This window comes from Mus musculus, chromosome 8, assembly GCF_000001635.26.
Source record: "Mus musculus strain C57BL/6J chromosome 8, GRCm38.p6 C57BL/6J".
NCBI lineage: Eukaryota > Metazoa > Chordata > Mammalia > Rodentia > Muridae > Mus > Mus musculus.
In genome coordinates this window covers 79,965,307-79,982,711 of record NC_000074.6, presented here as the reverse complement: position 1 = coordinate 79,982,711, position 17,405 = coordinate 79,965,307, and the positions used below count along the sequence as shown (strand labels likewise).

Sequence of the window (17,405 nt, the reverse complement as noted above, 5' to 3'; positions counted from 1 at the left end):
CAAACTCCTCTGTGACCAGTATCCAAACCTAGTCTGCCACCTGCCCACTCCCTTGGGGAGCCACTTACTGCCCTTGGTTTGGTTTTTTTCTTAAATCACTTCATCCTACTCCTCATTATGCAGCATGCTAAAATATTGGTTTTAGGGGGGAAAAAATCACTTCATAAGGGTAAACCGGTCCTTTGTGTATGGAGCCCACAGGCAGCTCTGTCATTCTGAAGAAACTTAAACATAACAGAGTAACTTTCATCCAGTAAGCCAGTGGAGTCCCGATTTATCAGTCAAAGTTTTATGCAAGTGGCCCCCTAAGTTGATAAATTCCCACAGTGCCTGTTGACCCAGCTGCCAAGTCCTCTTGCAGCAGGTGGTGTTCTCATGGCCACCCTGACAGTAATACAAACTGTTTAGCGGCTCCATTGACCTTGTAGCTATTAACAGGGATACAGGCTCCACAAGGGACCAGCTCTCCAACAAGACAGAATTTCTTAACACTAGGGGTCATGAACAAGTATATGCCCTATAAAAATCTGTCCAGCGTGGTCAATTTGAACTCTAAAAGTCAGGGAAGCATTTTTGCTATTATTTTTTTATGTATATCTGATAACCAAAAAAATGTGTGTACACATATCTCCTTGTCTTTGTTTTTATTGCTGAAAACTTCATTTCGCGTGTAGTTTTAAAAATGTCATTTTTAGCTAATAAATCTTTCTTAGTTGCCACAGATTATCTGAAATTTTAAAGATGTTTTACTTTTAAAAACAGGCGAAATCAAGGTTAAAACTTCTAATGAATCTGATCCTGGGCACATAATTTGTTGTGCTGATTTTAATATAACTAAAATTTCATCATTTTTAGCAAGATTGTGCATATTTATGTATTTAACGGCATACTTAGACCTGTGTAATACCTGCAGCATTGCATAGAACCTTCACCTATTTCAAAACAAAGTCTCACAAAATCTATAAAAAAAACTAATGTGACCAAGTTATCCTAAATACTTTTTGTGCTCTGTTTTTGAAAACAATCATGCCTTTATTCAAAACGATGTCAAATTTCGTGTTGATAAAATGCTAACCTAATTCGGTTTCTTCCCTTTTAAAATTTCTACTGATTTTGTACACCATCACAATGAATCTAAACAGTTTTCTGTAGATCTGTTAAACTATAATTAATCGATCAACATGAATTGTAGATGTTTCCAGTTCACAGCCCATCCCCCAAGACATACCTTTGGGGGATTTGTTCCAAGAATTCCCCTGGGTGTCTACAACTGCAGATCTAACCCTGTGTGTAGTTTTCCTCATTACACACCCATGATAAAGTGTAACTTTTAAATTAGGCACAGAGAGATTCACAGCAACAATTAATAGTAAGGTTATAACAATATTATTGACATATTTTAAAGCATTACTGGTTAATTTCTGGAATTTTTCATTAACATTTTTAGACCACTTTAACCAAAAAGCCAAGAGAACTATAGGGATAACACTTTTTTAAAAAAATAATTATGTGAATGTTCAATGATTAAATCAAGCTAATTGACATTAGCTTACATACCAAGTATTTTAAGTATTTATATTTATTCCTTATTTCCTATAGTTGTAACATATAACCTCAACATTCAAAAGAATTTCCCACTTTCTTCAATTATAGTCTTCCTAATTTATCAATTTTGAATGCTGGACCATTAGCCCCTGTGATAACTATACAGGCTGCACTGAAATTTTGATGGAATTGCCACCTACAAATGTCACTTATTTACAAATATATAAAATGGGGAATATAAATAATGAAAAATTTGTCCTTTAAAATTATTTCTATTTATTAAGAGTCCAGGATTTTTAAAGGCATATTTAAGTCAAGTAACTTCCCTTCACCCACCAGTTCCTCTGGCTCATTGCTAGACTCTGATAGTGTTAAGCCTCCAGAAGGTCTTACATTTTTATTATATTTTTATTTCTATTACATTTTTACTTTTTCTTATACCACTAGTCTTAATGATCAGATGAAAATTAAGTCTGGGTTCACCACCTCTCTCCTGAGTTCAGAGTTTTGCTTCTGTCACATTTTGATTTTGTATGTTTCTAGTATCCCCCAGGGCAGCTAGCTTCTAGATGTAGTTGTACTGTTACATGGATTGCCAGAACTATCTCCCAGCCACCAGCCCTATGATAAATCCATGACTGTCACTTAAGCCTCCTAGACTACTTATAACTTTACAAGATGATGAAGACGGAGAAGTCCACTTGGGCTGAAGCACTAACCAATACAAAATGCATTGGAGACAGATTTTTTTTTCAAGCATATGAAAGTTTGAATTAACTTTTTTTTTTTTTTTTACATTCAGCACTAATAATTGTAGCTGACCAGTTTCTAGAGTCAGGGGCTTGCAAAAGTATCAAATATCTGTACATTCATAGGCTTGTCTTTCTATCTCAAAGCAAATGACATTATCACTCAACTTTAACTGCTTTGTTTAGATTAAGAAATCTCATAATTTTTACCTGCTGATTGTCCCATGGAAATAAAGAGGTTGATTTATTTGCACACCATCTTAGACACTTGTGGAATGGGGTGTTGACTAGACCATCATCACATTAATAGATGTTAGGCCCACTCAGCCCTATTAGTGAGTTGGTCAGGTTAGACCCCAGGTTAGATCCCAGAAACCCTCAGAATGAACACCACCAGAGAAGACTGCCCAAATCCACTTTGTTCATCGTGTTTCTGAACAGAAGTTTTTAGGTACTATTTAGAAATAACATAGAACATTGACAATATCTAGCTTAAATTATAGCTTTAAGAGACATAGTACAAATAAAAACTTGTGGTATTATAGTGCATGTACAAACTTACAGTCATTCTTGAAGTCCACTCTGCCCTTGGAGCACACACATGTCAGTTATTCAGGAATTACCAGTGGGAAAGTGGGACTGCCTCAGCACCTCGAAAAGTATTCAGGGTCTTGTTATGCTTTAAAGAGGAGAGCACTTCTGAAAGGCCTCTTCCTGTCCACACAATACCACATCCCAGTAAGATGGCTGTTTCATGGACACACAGGAAGAGAATCTGTTCAACTTGGACTATGACCATGCTTCAGATGAATCGGAGTCCTCCTAGCCCAACTGGATTGATTAGTTGTCAAGTTCAGCTTCAGATTTTTCTACAGAGTGCCTATAAGTAGTCACGCATTGCTATCAATCCCTGGTGCTCTTGAATTTGATCCTCTTGAGTACCATGTACAAGAAAAAATGTTACATAGACTAGCCAGAGTAAAGACAATCATAAGTAAGAGCTTGGGAAAGTAGGATTTTTACGAGATAACTCAGCACCCAGGGATCATTTCTCTGCCTTGATTTACACAAATGAGCAGTAGTCAGCTCTACCACCACAAGAAGCGTCTCCTCCCCATCCCTCCTGAGGTAAAAGAGTGGCAACTGCCTTTAGAAACAGGGAGAGGCAAAAGTTGACTGCAGGGCATCAGTCAGTCAGGGAATTCATGAAACCATAGGATCAGCTACTGTGGCATAGGAAGATAGTCTCCACTCAATTACAAGACTGCAATACTCTCTGTACTTGGAAGTCCCAGAACACACTAATCAATGACCACATGAGTTGATCCTGGTTAGGAAATGGCCTCCAACAGAGAACACTCTGAATCATTAGATCTGACTCTATCCTTCATCCTGCTGGTTGCCCTTCATCTAAGACTAGACTATGAGTAACAAAGATTTGAACAATTGGTTTCTCTTCGCTTGTGAGAATGGGAAAATAGTGGAAGAGGGACAGGTTTATAAATATGATGATAATGAGGAGACATGTTCCCATGAGCCCCAAAGTGACTGAGAGTAAAGAAGTAGAGTGTTCTTACATCGATTTTCCCTTCATGAAGAAGCTGTAGAATGATCCCATCTGCTTAAACCTCCCACAAGTCAGAAGTTTATAAATAAGTAGTATTTAAGATCTGTATCTCTTGGTTTACAATAAAGTAAATTTGAAATGTGTATACCTCAGAGAAAATTAAGAATAAGCTTTTTTATTTTTCTGGTGAGATACAAAATGGATGAATGTGGACACCTCTCACTAAAAGGACAGGCAGGATTCATCACAGCGTCTCAACACAAGCTGACAGGAGATGTCTCATCTATTAACTTATTTGTTCACTCACTAAATTAAATGCATTAAATTAAAACCACCCAGAATCCCACTGCCCCAAGAGAGCTTCCATTGGCCCTTTCTATTCACTGGAAGTCAATACAGACAATGTGTGTTATAAATAACCCAAGCTTCCCACTGTCCCTCTTCATTGTAAGTGTCCAAACCTTTATACCACAACAGGAAGCCAGCCAAAGTGGGTTTCTAAGAAAATGTCTTAACTTTCTGAAAACAATATTTTGTATATTAAAGAATATTGGGCAATTTCTGTGATAGCCCCTCAGAATTCCATTACTAGTCATGTGAGGAGATGAGGAAATATGTTTTTTTCTGATTCAAATTAAGCTTAAGGGCTGTGGGGATAGCTGTCAACACATAAGCTCAGTATATTCTTTATTGCAAGCTCAAACATCCTTTTGGCTATGTTTTCTATTTTGAAAGTTACTTCTGACTCCATTCAATAGAGCTCACAATCCAGAGGCTTAAAAAAAAATGATCGCTTAGAAGAACAAAGCTATTCAAATGACTCTTATTAGATTATACAATAAACACAATTTTCTAGCACAATGAAAATATGTATTGAAATTAGTTAAACTACGATGAATATGTGCTCTTAATTTTTGCTTAGCTGTCACTAGTTATAGGTAGGTAGTATTTATGTGTTCTTAAGATGGTCTGTCTCAATGCAATGGGCCAGCAGCAATGAAGTTCAAGTGTACTGTCTTGCCCTCTTCCCTCTGAGGATCCTGTTTATCTTACCGAAAATGAGGCTGCCCTCATAGCCAAGATCATGCCAAGGGGAACAACTGGTTCTCCATAGCAAATATCAGGTACAGAAGAACGCTTGGTTTAGCCAAACATACTTTATTAAACATATTCCTAGAAAAATGAATTTAAATACATTGACTTTCCCTCTTCTCTGGATGAGGAAACAATCCTCTGACCTTAGGACATGCTGGCTTTGACATTTTAGCCTTTGATTGTACTTTGCAGTTAACGTAAAACACATCTCTTAAACATAAATTAACTGCACCATAAGAATTGTTAGGCAAAAAAAAAAAATCAGCATTTTTTGGTTTTATGTTTATGATATAAAAGTATATCAATTTGGTGAGACCTAGTGGTACACACCTTTAATCCCAGAACTCGGGAAAAGGGACAAGCATATCTCTGTGGCTTTGAAGACAGCTTAGTGCTCATATTGAGAGAGAGAGAGAGAGAGAGTGTGTGTGTGTGTGTGTGTGTGTGTGTGTGTGTGTGTGTGTGTGTTCAGCAAGACTCCCTTGGGGAACATGTGAAAAATATAGTTGATGCTGTCTGAGTGGAAATGGGCTCAGGCCATGGAGTACCCTAGGGAGGATCTCTCACAAAGATTGACGATATTCAATTTTAAATGAGCAGTTGAATAGCTTTAAGGTTTAAGGCTTCAGAATTGCAACATTACTTGTAAAACAGCATTTTTACAATAAAGTAGGATTTTTAATGATGAAGATAGATACAGAAGTTCCTACAAATCTTTAATATTTGAGATTTTAACACATGATGTTAGATCATTGTAGAAAAGGCCAGTCTTAAGAAAACAGACTCTCACCAGCAAGTGGCACATATCTTTAGTCCCAGTACTCAGGAGGCAGAGGCAGCTCAATCTCTGAGTTTGAAGCCAGCCTGGTCTACAGTGTGAGTTCCAGAACAACCAAGCCTGCACATAGAAACCCTGTCTTGAAAAAAAGAAATAAGAAGAGGAGGAAGAGGAGGAGGGGGGAGAGGAGGAAGAAGAGAAGGGGGACTCTTAAAGTCTTAATTCTTTGATTATTTAGGAAAGTCCTATAATTTTGTGTGGCTAACCCTTGACTTTGGGAGCACATGACCGACTTAACGTTTCTTTGCATGCTTTACCGTAAGATCCTTCTCACAATATGGTAACACTGAGACCAGTGAAAATAGGAAACTGCATACTTTTTGCTTAAAGACTAGATCACGAACATAAGGACCCATGATGCAGGCTTGATCTTGTTTAAATGACACCACCCACTAGAAAAGCAGAATAATCATGAAAAACCTCTGATGGCTTAATTTTCTCTACAAATGACAATAGTTATAGAGCAATTAATACAAAATGCATGAAGTTTCACATTGCAAATGAGATTTCTGTGCTTGCTATTATTAGCATTTTCCTCTTCATAACAGGAGCTAATTAAATTGTTATATAATGATAAAATAATTTAACTTTGTATAATTCATAAAATCTCTATTCTGTCTTTCTTTGCATTAACAGTTTAAATTTTTATTTGATAGCATAAATATTCGCTTGCATATGCATATTAGGATGCCTTTCAAGGCAGACAAAGTGGAAAAAAATTATTATGTCAAAATAAGTATAAAATGAGCTGGGTTCAGCAGCACAGGCCTGTAATCCCAGTAACTGAGAGGCTAAAGTAAGAGGATTTCTAGGTCAGGTCCAATCCGGCCTACAAAGCAAATATGAGGCCAACCTGAACCCTTCCCTGGAAGACAAGAGAGACAGAGAGATAGGTAGACCCTGCCTCAAGTGTGTGTGTGTGTGTGTGTGTGTGTGTGTGTGTGTGTGTGTGTGTGTGTGTGAGAGAAAGAGAGAGGGGGGGGAGGGAGGGAGACAGAGAGACAGACAGACAGAGACAGACAGAGACAGAGACAGAGAGTGTCTAGGAGACTCTGCCCCCAAATGCAAGTTGTGAGTTGTTAGCAGAAAGAAGAGCAGCCATGTAACTAAGCAACAGAGCATAGCGTGCATCTAATGTGCTCAAGGGCCTGGGTTTGATGCCATCAACCATTAAAAAGAAACAGAGAGAAAAAGAAGGGATCAGAGCATATGATGATGTCACCAGCCCTGTGATATTATAGTGAGTGATCCCCCAAAAACACTGAATCTGGAACAGAGGGAAGCCTTAAAATGTGTGTGCCCTACTACTTTTAAGATTACAGTGTGAGGATGAACAAGGCTCATGTCCTGTGGAAAGGTGAGAGGAAGGAAGTGATTCCACAAGGTTGATCTCTGGTCCACACAAATGAATTATGGCACGTGCACACTCCTCACACACAGTGCACACATACACATAGGCACACACACATACCATAAAATAACATTTTGAAATATTTAAAATTACAGTTTCTAGATGTTCTAGCTAGCAAACACAAAAGAGTCATATTATTATATCTATCTGATGATAATTTTAGGAAGAATTTTGATGCTGAAAGTTTCTTAGTCTACTTCATATCACTGGCATATTTTTCTGTTCTGAAGTTGTAAGTTCACTGAGTCACTTAAAGATCTCTTTTGGTAACAGACATTCTTTGTAAGCTGTAAGACCACCAAATTTTATCCCATACTGGTTCTCTGGATGATGTGTAATGTCAACTCTTGTTTTGGGGTGCAGACCTTTAATGCCTGAGGAATGCAGAGTCACAGTTCAACCTGCCCAGCCACTGACCTCCGATTGCTCCCGGCTCTGTCGAAACGGCTACTACACCCCCACTGGCAAGTGCTGCTGCAGTCCCGGCTGGGAGGGAGACTTCTGCAGAATTGGTTAGTATCTGTGTTACCACTCAGACGACTGACAATGGTCCGTGGGCACTCAAGAAGTTAGCATCACCTGTTTGTAGAGTAATCTAGTGTGCAAGTGGTTAGCACTAGGCAATGCCTCATCTGGTGTTAAAAATGGAATCTTTCCTGTCTTAATGGTGGCTGTTTACATATCTAAGTTAATCATAGGCATAAAAGATGTTTAAATGACTGAATCCTTTCAAAAAAAACAAACAAGCAAGCCAGCACACCACAGCCCTGTATTTGGCGCATTCACAGCAGCCAAAGACTTAGTGTTTGCCCAGCCCCTGGCCAAGAGCTAGCATTTTCCAGACACCCCATAAATGCTCTCTCTGGCTTCACTGTTTGCATTGTGCTGTGGCACACTAGGAGCAGGGCTTTTCCACAGGTATTACTAAATCAAAGGGGAAATGCCATGATCTGGACGCATATTACGAGAGCTTTCTATTCCGCTCCACTCCCGTGTGAGCCATCACGAAGGTGTGCGGCTTCTCCGAAAGAGTCAGGGAGGTCTGTGAGGTTCTTCTAGCCCTTCATATGGGAAGCCCTCAGTTTTGTACCATGTTAAATTGTAATCGGTGCGAAGTTTAAAAAAAATGGGTAAATTTAGAAACTTAAGGAGTTTAAGATTATGTTTAAGATAGAAATTCAACAATGAGTATGCAGGTGTTTGTGAGAAGTGGTTTCCGTTTCTACTATTTCACACATTAAAGTATAACCTACTGATGAAACCTCAAACTCCAAATTAATATTTAATCGTGTTCTTGGCTCATAAATACTGCTTTTTATTTTTAGAATATATTTGTTTCCAAATATAATCATGGCTTGTCTGTCTTGCATATTGCCTTACAGACACAGTCAATACTTAAAGGTCATATAGACAGCACATGTTTTAAGCTTAAATTGCTTCTGCTGTTTAGTAATATTGCTAACATCTAATTAGGACTAGCACTCAAAACTTGGGTGAGCGATGCATAGCCATAACTCATCAGGCTGTAGGTAGTTGTTCAGAATAAATACATACACTCCAGGACCAATTCCATCTCCTTTTTGGTCAGTGGAGCACAAAATTAATCAGTGTACAAGTGTAATAGTAGCCACATACCTATTATCCTCTGCTTCTCCTGGTGTTTGGCAAAATATATCCTCTTAACTCATTGTTTGTCTCATAGAGAATCCACTCTGTTGGTTTTTTTGCACTTTGCCTGACTTCTATGCCCCCTCAAACAAATGCCAGTTAAAAAAATACTTTCTGAATGCCATCTTGGGATAACAAGCTCAAACTGAGGGTAAATACGTTATGTTAAATCCTGCTGTGCTCTACAATGTCTTAATATATATTAATCACAATCACAAACATTCTTTCATTAGCTTGTTTTGTTTCAACAAAATCTTCTCAATTAAATTTTTCTCCCGATTAACTTTAAATATTTTTCAATAAATATGAAAAAAAGCACTTTATGAAATTAATCTGGGATGTTTTCAATGAAGAATTTTATTTATACACCCAGATGGTTCACACATCTTCCAGAAATTTGAAGGAGAAAATGCTTTTCACTTTTTTTGTACTTTCTTTTCCATGGGTCAGTCCCAAAACCATGAGTTTTGAGTACTGTTACCTGAAAAAAAACAAAAACAAAAACAAAACAAAAAAAAAACGTGATTCTGATTCCTTAAAGTACAAAGAAATGTATTCAAAGGATTCGATTGTGTCTGTGGTGACTCCACCCTCAGGTTCATCAGTAAGTGATTAGTTAATGAATAATCCAAATTCTATGTTTCTGTATCATTTTAGCAATAAGTCTTTACATTCTTTTCCTATATGGTAGTAGTAAAAATGATTCCCTAAGAAGCTTCCCTGCTGTAAAATGGCCCCAAAGAGCATTGCTCAGAACTTCATCTGCCAGTCTCTTGCATTAGGCCCAGGATGGGCTTTGGGGCATAATCACAAAGCAATGTGTTTGGGGCACCTCCTAAAAGCATAGGGAAGTGGGGACCCCAGGGAGACCAGATACAGGATAGCTTATGCACCTCCACTCCCAAAATGACCTTACTTCAATGTCACACTGGACCTGCTCTGACTAGGGGCTTCTTTCTCAGGGCCAACCTCTATCTTGTGTGCTCCTCCCTGCAGGAATGGAATTGGTTGTGGGTTGAAATGCCTTGTGAAGCAGGAGTTGAAAGAGCTGACATCATTGTGTTAGAGTCGGTCTGCACATCAGAGATAGTTTCTCATGCTCTCTGCTTCTTAGCCTGCTGACATCTGGATGTTTAGCTTGGTCCCTGCCCTTAAAATACCTTGTGTCTGCAAACCGTTTACGTACTTAGATATTCTCTGTCCAGTCATTTCGTGACTGTCTCCCACCTTCTTTGCCTACCTTTACTTGACCACAGACATGATGGCTTCGGGCGTGAAGATTAAGTGCGCTGTGTTGTTTTCTTTCTTGCAGCCAAGTGTGAGCCAGCGTGCCGTCATGGAGGTGTCTGTGTCAGACCGAACAAGTGCCTCTGTAAAAAGGGCTATCTTGGTCCTCAATGTGAACAAGTGGACAGGAACGTCCGCAGAGTGACCAGGGCAGGTATCCTTGATCAGATCATTGACATGACGTCTTACTTGCTGGATCTCACAAGTTACATTGTATAGTTTCTGGGACAGTTCGAGTCTATCTTTCCAGTGGGCATTTATTTTGACCTTGTCATCATTAAAAAGAGAGACTGTCCTTCTGCTACACACCTCTGTGATTTCATTCTTCTTTTAGTAATTTAAAAGCAATTATCAGAAATGTACAGCTCTCAGCATGTATGTTGGCACATTTCTTCACATCTGCATACACACGCACAACCCCAAACTCGAGGTTGTATAACAGAAGGATTTTTTTGTTGTGTTTTGTTTTGTTTTTAATATCTACTTGCTGGTATGGAGTACTTTACACAGAAGTTCCACTGCAAATTCGTCACAGAGTTTTTTATGGCATTGGAAGATATTCTTTTACATTTCAGGAAATTCTGTCTGTAATTACTAAAGTTGACCTTAGTAGGGTTTTGAAATGTTCTTGTGCAATGTAGTGGAAGTATTTTTATATTAAAGGTCTATAATAAGAGAGCATGTTTCCAAACTCCTTGGTGAATTTCTGAACAAGCAGCTTGATGTAAGATTGTAATCTTCATTTCTGTTGATATATCTGATTACAGAACGTTGTGCACTTAGCTTTTTATTTGACAGAGCAATCTGATTACTTCAGCTTAGTCTCAAGATGGTTTTCCAATATTTTATGATTAAATCAGAACAACCTATTTGAAAGAGCAGTCTTCATGAATGTGCTGCTTCTATTGTATATTTTGTGTAACAATAGGCTCTGGGTTTCTGTTACATATTTATATTTTTTATTTTATTTTTATAATATAGACATCACCTAGATGAGACACCTTTACCCTGTCCTGTAAAATACTAAAGTTACGTTTTCACCAACTTAATTGGAAAGAAGGGGAGTAAGGAAGCAAACAGCCTTCAATGTGCTGTGGATCTAATGTAGCAATGTGTACTTGTGCCAACATGTAGTCACTCCCATCAGATGAAAAAGCAAGAAAGCAGCCAGTTCTTATAAAATTCCAGCATTTCATGCATGTAAAGTGCTTTCACCATAGCAAGAATATCAGAGTCTGTGCGATTAAAAGGCTACAGTGTGTGCTCTTAATCCATCCTCCCTGGAGAAGAGCTTGCTCCTTCACAGCCAACCCAGGCTGTATATAAGCTGGTCACATGTATGGATTCTTATGATCTTCATTCTTGGCAAATCTGACTTCTAGTGCATATACTCCTTTAGGTCTCTGTGACAATACCCTTTGGTTCTTGCCTCAATAAATTTTCTACAAGTGTTCTGTTCAGATTTTCTTAAAGAAATGATGTGCCCTAGCTTTCAATTGCAAGAGTCTGACAGACATTTTTCTTGATGGTTTTCCATTTGCCATCTCTCCATGTTTGGATTTAACAAAGAATTTTTGTACTACTGACATTGGACCATGATAAGTGCACACTCTCAACCATAGCATTCATTCCTCTGGAATCCAAGCTGTAGAATCATAAAAGTGTGCAGCACTGGCTGACAGTGCACGCACCTCTTCCTCCTCAGGAATATGGCTCAACAACAGTGGTCTCCCAGCTAGGATCCCTCTATGGTCTTATAGTGAGAGAGTTGCAACTCAAGCACATGGTGCATTTCTAAGGAATTCACACTGTAGAATATTTGTTGGGTCCACTGCTCCTGTCTTCCATATTTGATTGCTTGGGTTCCAGTGACCTCATATGAAATGGGCATGGGTTGGGAAATCTTGGTACGTAGGGAACAATTGCCTGCATTAAAAAGTGCTTGCATAATTTTGCACAATTTAGATTCAATTGACAGTCTATTCAGAGAAGTCTTGGGACTAAATGAGCATGGAGACCAAATTGCCCTCTTACCCTAGAAAAGAGGTGGTCCCTTCTGGTCTTACCAACACTCCACTGGCCCAACACTGACAAATCTTGCAATGAGTCATGCAGTAGCCTTCATCTGTAGGTTAATAGTCTTTTGTCTCTGTTACTTTCTCTTCATAGTCTTTTAACCAAATTCCATTACAGAAAGTCTTACAATTAAAAATAAATAAAAAAAAGGAAAAATTACCCTGGCAACCATTTTTGTGAGTGGGCCTTACTATCAAATCATCCCTTATTCAGTGTGGGTGACATTGATAGACTGTGAACTTCTCATGAAACCAGCTGTCTAAATTTGTCAAATTGTACAGTTTTATTGCATGTACTCCCATTCATAGTTTGAGTAAAAACAATAAGGATGCCTCTAGAAAGTCAGCAAAAGTCTTAAAACCCAAGAGCTTCTTTTTATAACTTTAAAAGAGAAGATGCTCCATTGGCAGACGCTCTTCTGCAAATAACCTTGGCTAAGATGACCAGATCCAGAGCTGTTTTATATAGACCTTTCCCAAGTGAAAAGTGACTTCAAGAAGCACCCCGAAGTTATTGCCTTTTCTATAAGGAACTATTAAAATGAAAGAACAAATTATCTTTAAAGACTGTGACCCATGGATATGTAACCCAAGCAAAGAAAATCACTAGAATCCTTTCTTTCCATCCTTAGGAGAAAAGTAGATAGCAATAACTGGTAGATGATGGTGTGACTATGTGACCAATTCCAAATTTCTCTTTGACCTTGAAGTTGATTTTTAATTGATCATAAACGGTTCATGAAAGACAGATGGGAATTGTTTAAAAACCATGAGATGAGAAAAATAAATATTTAATGATTTAAAAGTACAAATCTACCCATCTAACAAAGCTGATGTGAATGACAAAGGAGAAATAAGCCATGTTTAGTATGCCTGCCCACTCTAGACTTTAGGCTTTGGGTACCAGCTGAGTAGAAACCACCTTCCTACCTGTGTTGGTGCAAAGTTCTGGCCTGTTTCAAAGCACATAAAGCAATGATCCAAGAGCTAAATTGGCATCTCATTAAGATGTAAAAGAGCGATAGTTAAGAAATTCCAATGATAGCAAAGGTGATTCAGGCCATATCTCTTCATCTTAAAACACTATTTAAGGTATTGGAAAACACTTCCTAAGCTTCACTCAGAAGTTTCTACCAGTTAACTGATCAATTTCATAATGGATGGGCAAAGAAAATCTATACATGTTTATAAAACCCACCAAGAAAATTATTTCTTTACCATATGTATAGCTCTGAATAGTCATGACTTCCTTAGTTACTGTTTTTGGGAATTGTTGTAGAATAACATACTGTTATTTAGTATCTTTGTTTCTGGCTTGTTTTATTACCCGAACCACAAAGTATACAGCAAATCTACTCAGGGTGAGAAATGAGGTCAGACACTGAACCTGAGGTCTTTCAAAGTACACGCTAATTCAAGATCTTATGTGTTTCTCTGTTGTCTCTTGGCACGTGAAAGAAACCCAGTTTAAGTTTTTAAGGGGGAAGAAGTATATCAGCAAGGTTTGTGAATGGTACATCAGCTTATTGTCTGAGCATCTGTCTAGAATATTACCTAAGGCTCCACACCCTACCCTTCTCTGTACCACCACTCCTATCTCTCTACCTGTCTCTCTTTGAACCTCTTCCTCTTCCACTCTCCTGTATTTATCTTGGTTTTCACTAAACAGACACGTCATGTCTGCCAATCATGAAGCTGTCCTAGAGCAGATGCCAGGACATTTTGTTGTTGGGTTTTTTTGTTTGTTTTCTGTTCCAGAATCACATTGACTCAAAGTTAGTATCACTAAGAAAAGTAGAGAAATAGCTTTCCAGGCTGCACTCCTAGAGTAACTCTTAAAGAAATGACAAAAAGTATACACATCTGCTAGCATAGGTGCTTCATTCTGGTCTTCCAGCAAAGTTACAGGAAAGATTAGGACAGTTGCCCTAGTAGAGAGCTTGACCTGACAGGAAGGACGGCCCTAGCTAGTTCCTACCAAAGTGATGACCATCTCTATGATATCTACTTTGAGGAAAACTATTCTACATCCATTTGGAAGAAAATTAGTCCCTTGGTAATGGTGGCCTCAGACACATTTTCTCTGTTATGTGGTCTGTACTTTCAGAGAACACAACCAAAGTTCTATGCCCAGAAAATGAACACATCTATATTCCCTGAGGAATCAGGTGGCCTGTTTCTGGGAGGACTGACAAATTCCCATCAGAAATCTCCTCTTTCCATAACTGAAACATGCATTTGCTCTCTGACTCTCTGTCATATGTGCACAAACTAGCCACATATCTGATTACTAATATGGCATAGAACAAGTTAGGAAGCCTAGGAAGGGAAGGGTTTACATGTGGAAAACGTTCTCAGAGCCTGTCAGATACAGGTCTTAGCCAAGTTCTACCTGTCTTCCTCATCTCCATCTCTCTGAGTAACTTCTGGGAATGATCTTGAGGTTGCCTTGTAGGAGAGGCCAAAGGATCTGTGTGAGCATCAAGGGGCGTTAGCTGCTCAATTCCCAATCACCATGATGCTTTCTAGCAGCTTTGGAGAGATTCGTTCATTTATGAAATTGGCATTTTTTAAAGTTATATTAAATATGAAGTGAAGATCTGCCCATCACTCACCTTGCTTTGCCATAGAATGTATTAGGGCATGTACCAGCCAGTTGGAAAGATGCAAGCAAGTAATAGATTCCTTGCATCAATAAAAAGCCTTATGCCTAAAATTTCTCATTTGTTTTTGTCAGTCAACAGCAAAATTAAAAAGAAAATCAACATAGTATCAATTCAGTACTCATCCTAAGGTAATCACTCATGTACACCACAAAGTAAGATATCATTGTTTATTTCAGTTTTTCCTTTTTGAATGTTTATTATTTATAGATTCAAAATAGATATACCCATATGCTGGCAAGTGAACATCCCATATATATTATCTGTTGGCTATCATTTTTTAAATAAAAAGAACATTTTATTATCTAATATATGTATATATATCATCTATTATATATACATATAATATATACATATGTGTGCATGTATACATGTTTATATGTATATATGTGTGTATGTATATAATATATAATATATACATACATACATTAAGGAAAATGAAATAGGTTGTGATGGAAAATTGATAGTGGCCAAATATAAGCTTTTTCTTTACAGTTAGAAGTTCAGTCTTGAACATTTCTTTCTGTACTGAAAAATAACTAGTCAGTAGTTTCCATTCATATGAATAAGGTATGATTAGGCTTGGTATGGTCTGCGCCAGAACAAACATCGGATATTTTTTTACTCCATAATCTTAAAATCTGAGGCATGACTTTCCTGGAATGAACTAAGAATCCATGCTTATAAGGTTCACTTCATAATATTATTTTTGATAAACTAAACTGACAGCTTTATGAGAGATCATATATCCCCCATATCTTGTTCTAGTCAGAGGATGTGTGTGAACATGAGTGGCACTAAGAACCATGAAGTACTAAGGTGGGTAATACTGAAGTAATGTGGAATTTTAGAAACTGGATGCCCTAAGACATGCTACAACAGACTACTATTCGAAATGAATCTATCAAATTGCAACGAATATTTTATAGAATTATGACCATGAGCATGAAAGACTTCTAGTAGGAAAATCTTGTGTCTTCCTTGGATTTAACTGTGATTGGTTTGTTGGTGATTGGTGTTGAGGAGTTTTGTGTTCTGCTCTTCTCAGACATTTCAGTGTTCCACATTGTCCATTTCCTTCAAGCTGTTGAAATTTAAAGCAGTCTGTTTATAATCTTACAAGATTATGAGAATCTTATAAGATTCAGAAACAATCCATCCTCAGGTTTCTGTTAATACACTAATAAGAGGCAGAAGGAAGAGCCCAGATGCACGTTTAAAGGATCAGAATTAGCATAGGAACTGTTACAATTTCTAGACTGTCTCCAGAAATTAATATGCATAGGTACTGGCTCACAGGACCTTCTTGAGTTTGCACTAATCTGGCTCACTAAATCAGTTTGTAAAGACATGCAGTTTTCCTTGATTGGTCCTCTACTATTCAGCCCCCCATGTATTCATTAACGCAATATAAATGCTGAAGTGCCTCGCATGACTTCACGCTGTAGAGAGGGGAAGGCACCTGCAAGGGCAGCACCGGAAGCTCACTGGGATGATTGACACGTTGGAGGCAAAAGAGCACATGCAACCGGCTCCAGCTTGGCTCAGCTTTAGACTCCAGGAGTTTACAAGTAGTACAGATGGCCTCAAGTACATCTGTGTGTATTTGTACATGTGCACACACCCATGTATATATATTTATCTATCTGTACAAACACTACATATGTATACACACTATCTATGTAATATATAATATATGTATAATGCATATAAATTCTAACAAGTGTATTTGTGTTATCTTTAAAATAGAACAATTGTATCTTGAAATGGTAAATGCAGAGACTTGGCTTTATTGTTGATCTGTGGATTTAATGAATTTTTAGGTGAAAGGATGTTTTAAGTGTATAATTTCTTTTCTTAATTTAATATATTTATGTAAATGCATGCCTGAAATTTGATTAGATTGGCTGTTCTTTTGTGTCTTAACATGATCAAATGTATTAAACTTTATCTTATGACTTCATGTTCTTGTGCCCTTTTAAAATTTGTTTTTATTTTAAAATTTAGAAAGTTCCTCTTAAATCTTCAGACTAGTTACACAAACAGTAGTTGTACAATATTCTATATTCAATCTACTTCTAAATGTTATTGTCTTTTGTCATTGTTCATAGCTAATTTTAATGTTTTCCACCCAAACATTATGCAGGGGCCTGAAAAAGTAGGAAGGTGGTACCCCCCCCCCAGCTTTGTGACCTTGGCATTGGAATCTCAGGTTAATTTAAGCAAAAGTACTTGTCAAAAGTCTGATCAGTAGAGCTAGAGAGAAGGTTCAGTGGGTTTCAATGCCCTTTTCTGGCCTCCACAGGCACCAGGCACAAGTGTGGTGCATATATACACATCCAGCAGATAGTCACACAGGCTTAAAAGCCTGGCCAGTGGATATGAACGTATATTAGAAGAGCCATCTGCTTCCACCTCAACCCTCTTATGTTCTTAAATAAATGTGCCGCACCGGCTTCCTGAAAGGAAAAGCAGTCTGTAAAGTGTTATTTCTATCAGAAGGAAAT

General features: G+C 37.9%; 1 protein-coding gene across 2 annotated transcripts in view; it reads left to right on the top strand.

Annotated features, from left to right (window-relative positions):
- The window catches only part of Hhip (Hedgehog-interacting protein), a 92,211-nt gene extending 75,349 nt beyond the window's left edge, over nt 1-16,862 (top strand). The window contains exons 12-14 of one of the 2 annotated variants that reach the window (XM_006530702.4): nt 7,569-7,717; nt 10,186-10,314; nt 16,284-16,862. In XM_006530702.4, the coding sequence (XP_006530765.1) occupies nt 7,569-7,717; nt 10,186-10,314; nt 16,284-16,312 (307 nt within the window). In that variant the 3' untranslated portion in view covers nt 16,313-16,862. Of the gene's footprint in view, nt 1-7,568; nt 7,718-10,185 lie in introns of both variants that reach the window. The other variant, NM_020259.4, reaches the window with a different exon arrangement.
- The last annotated feature ends 543 nt before the right edge of the window (nt 16,863-17,405 follow it).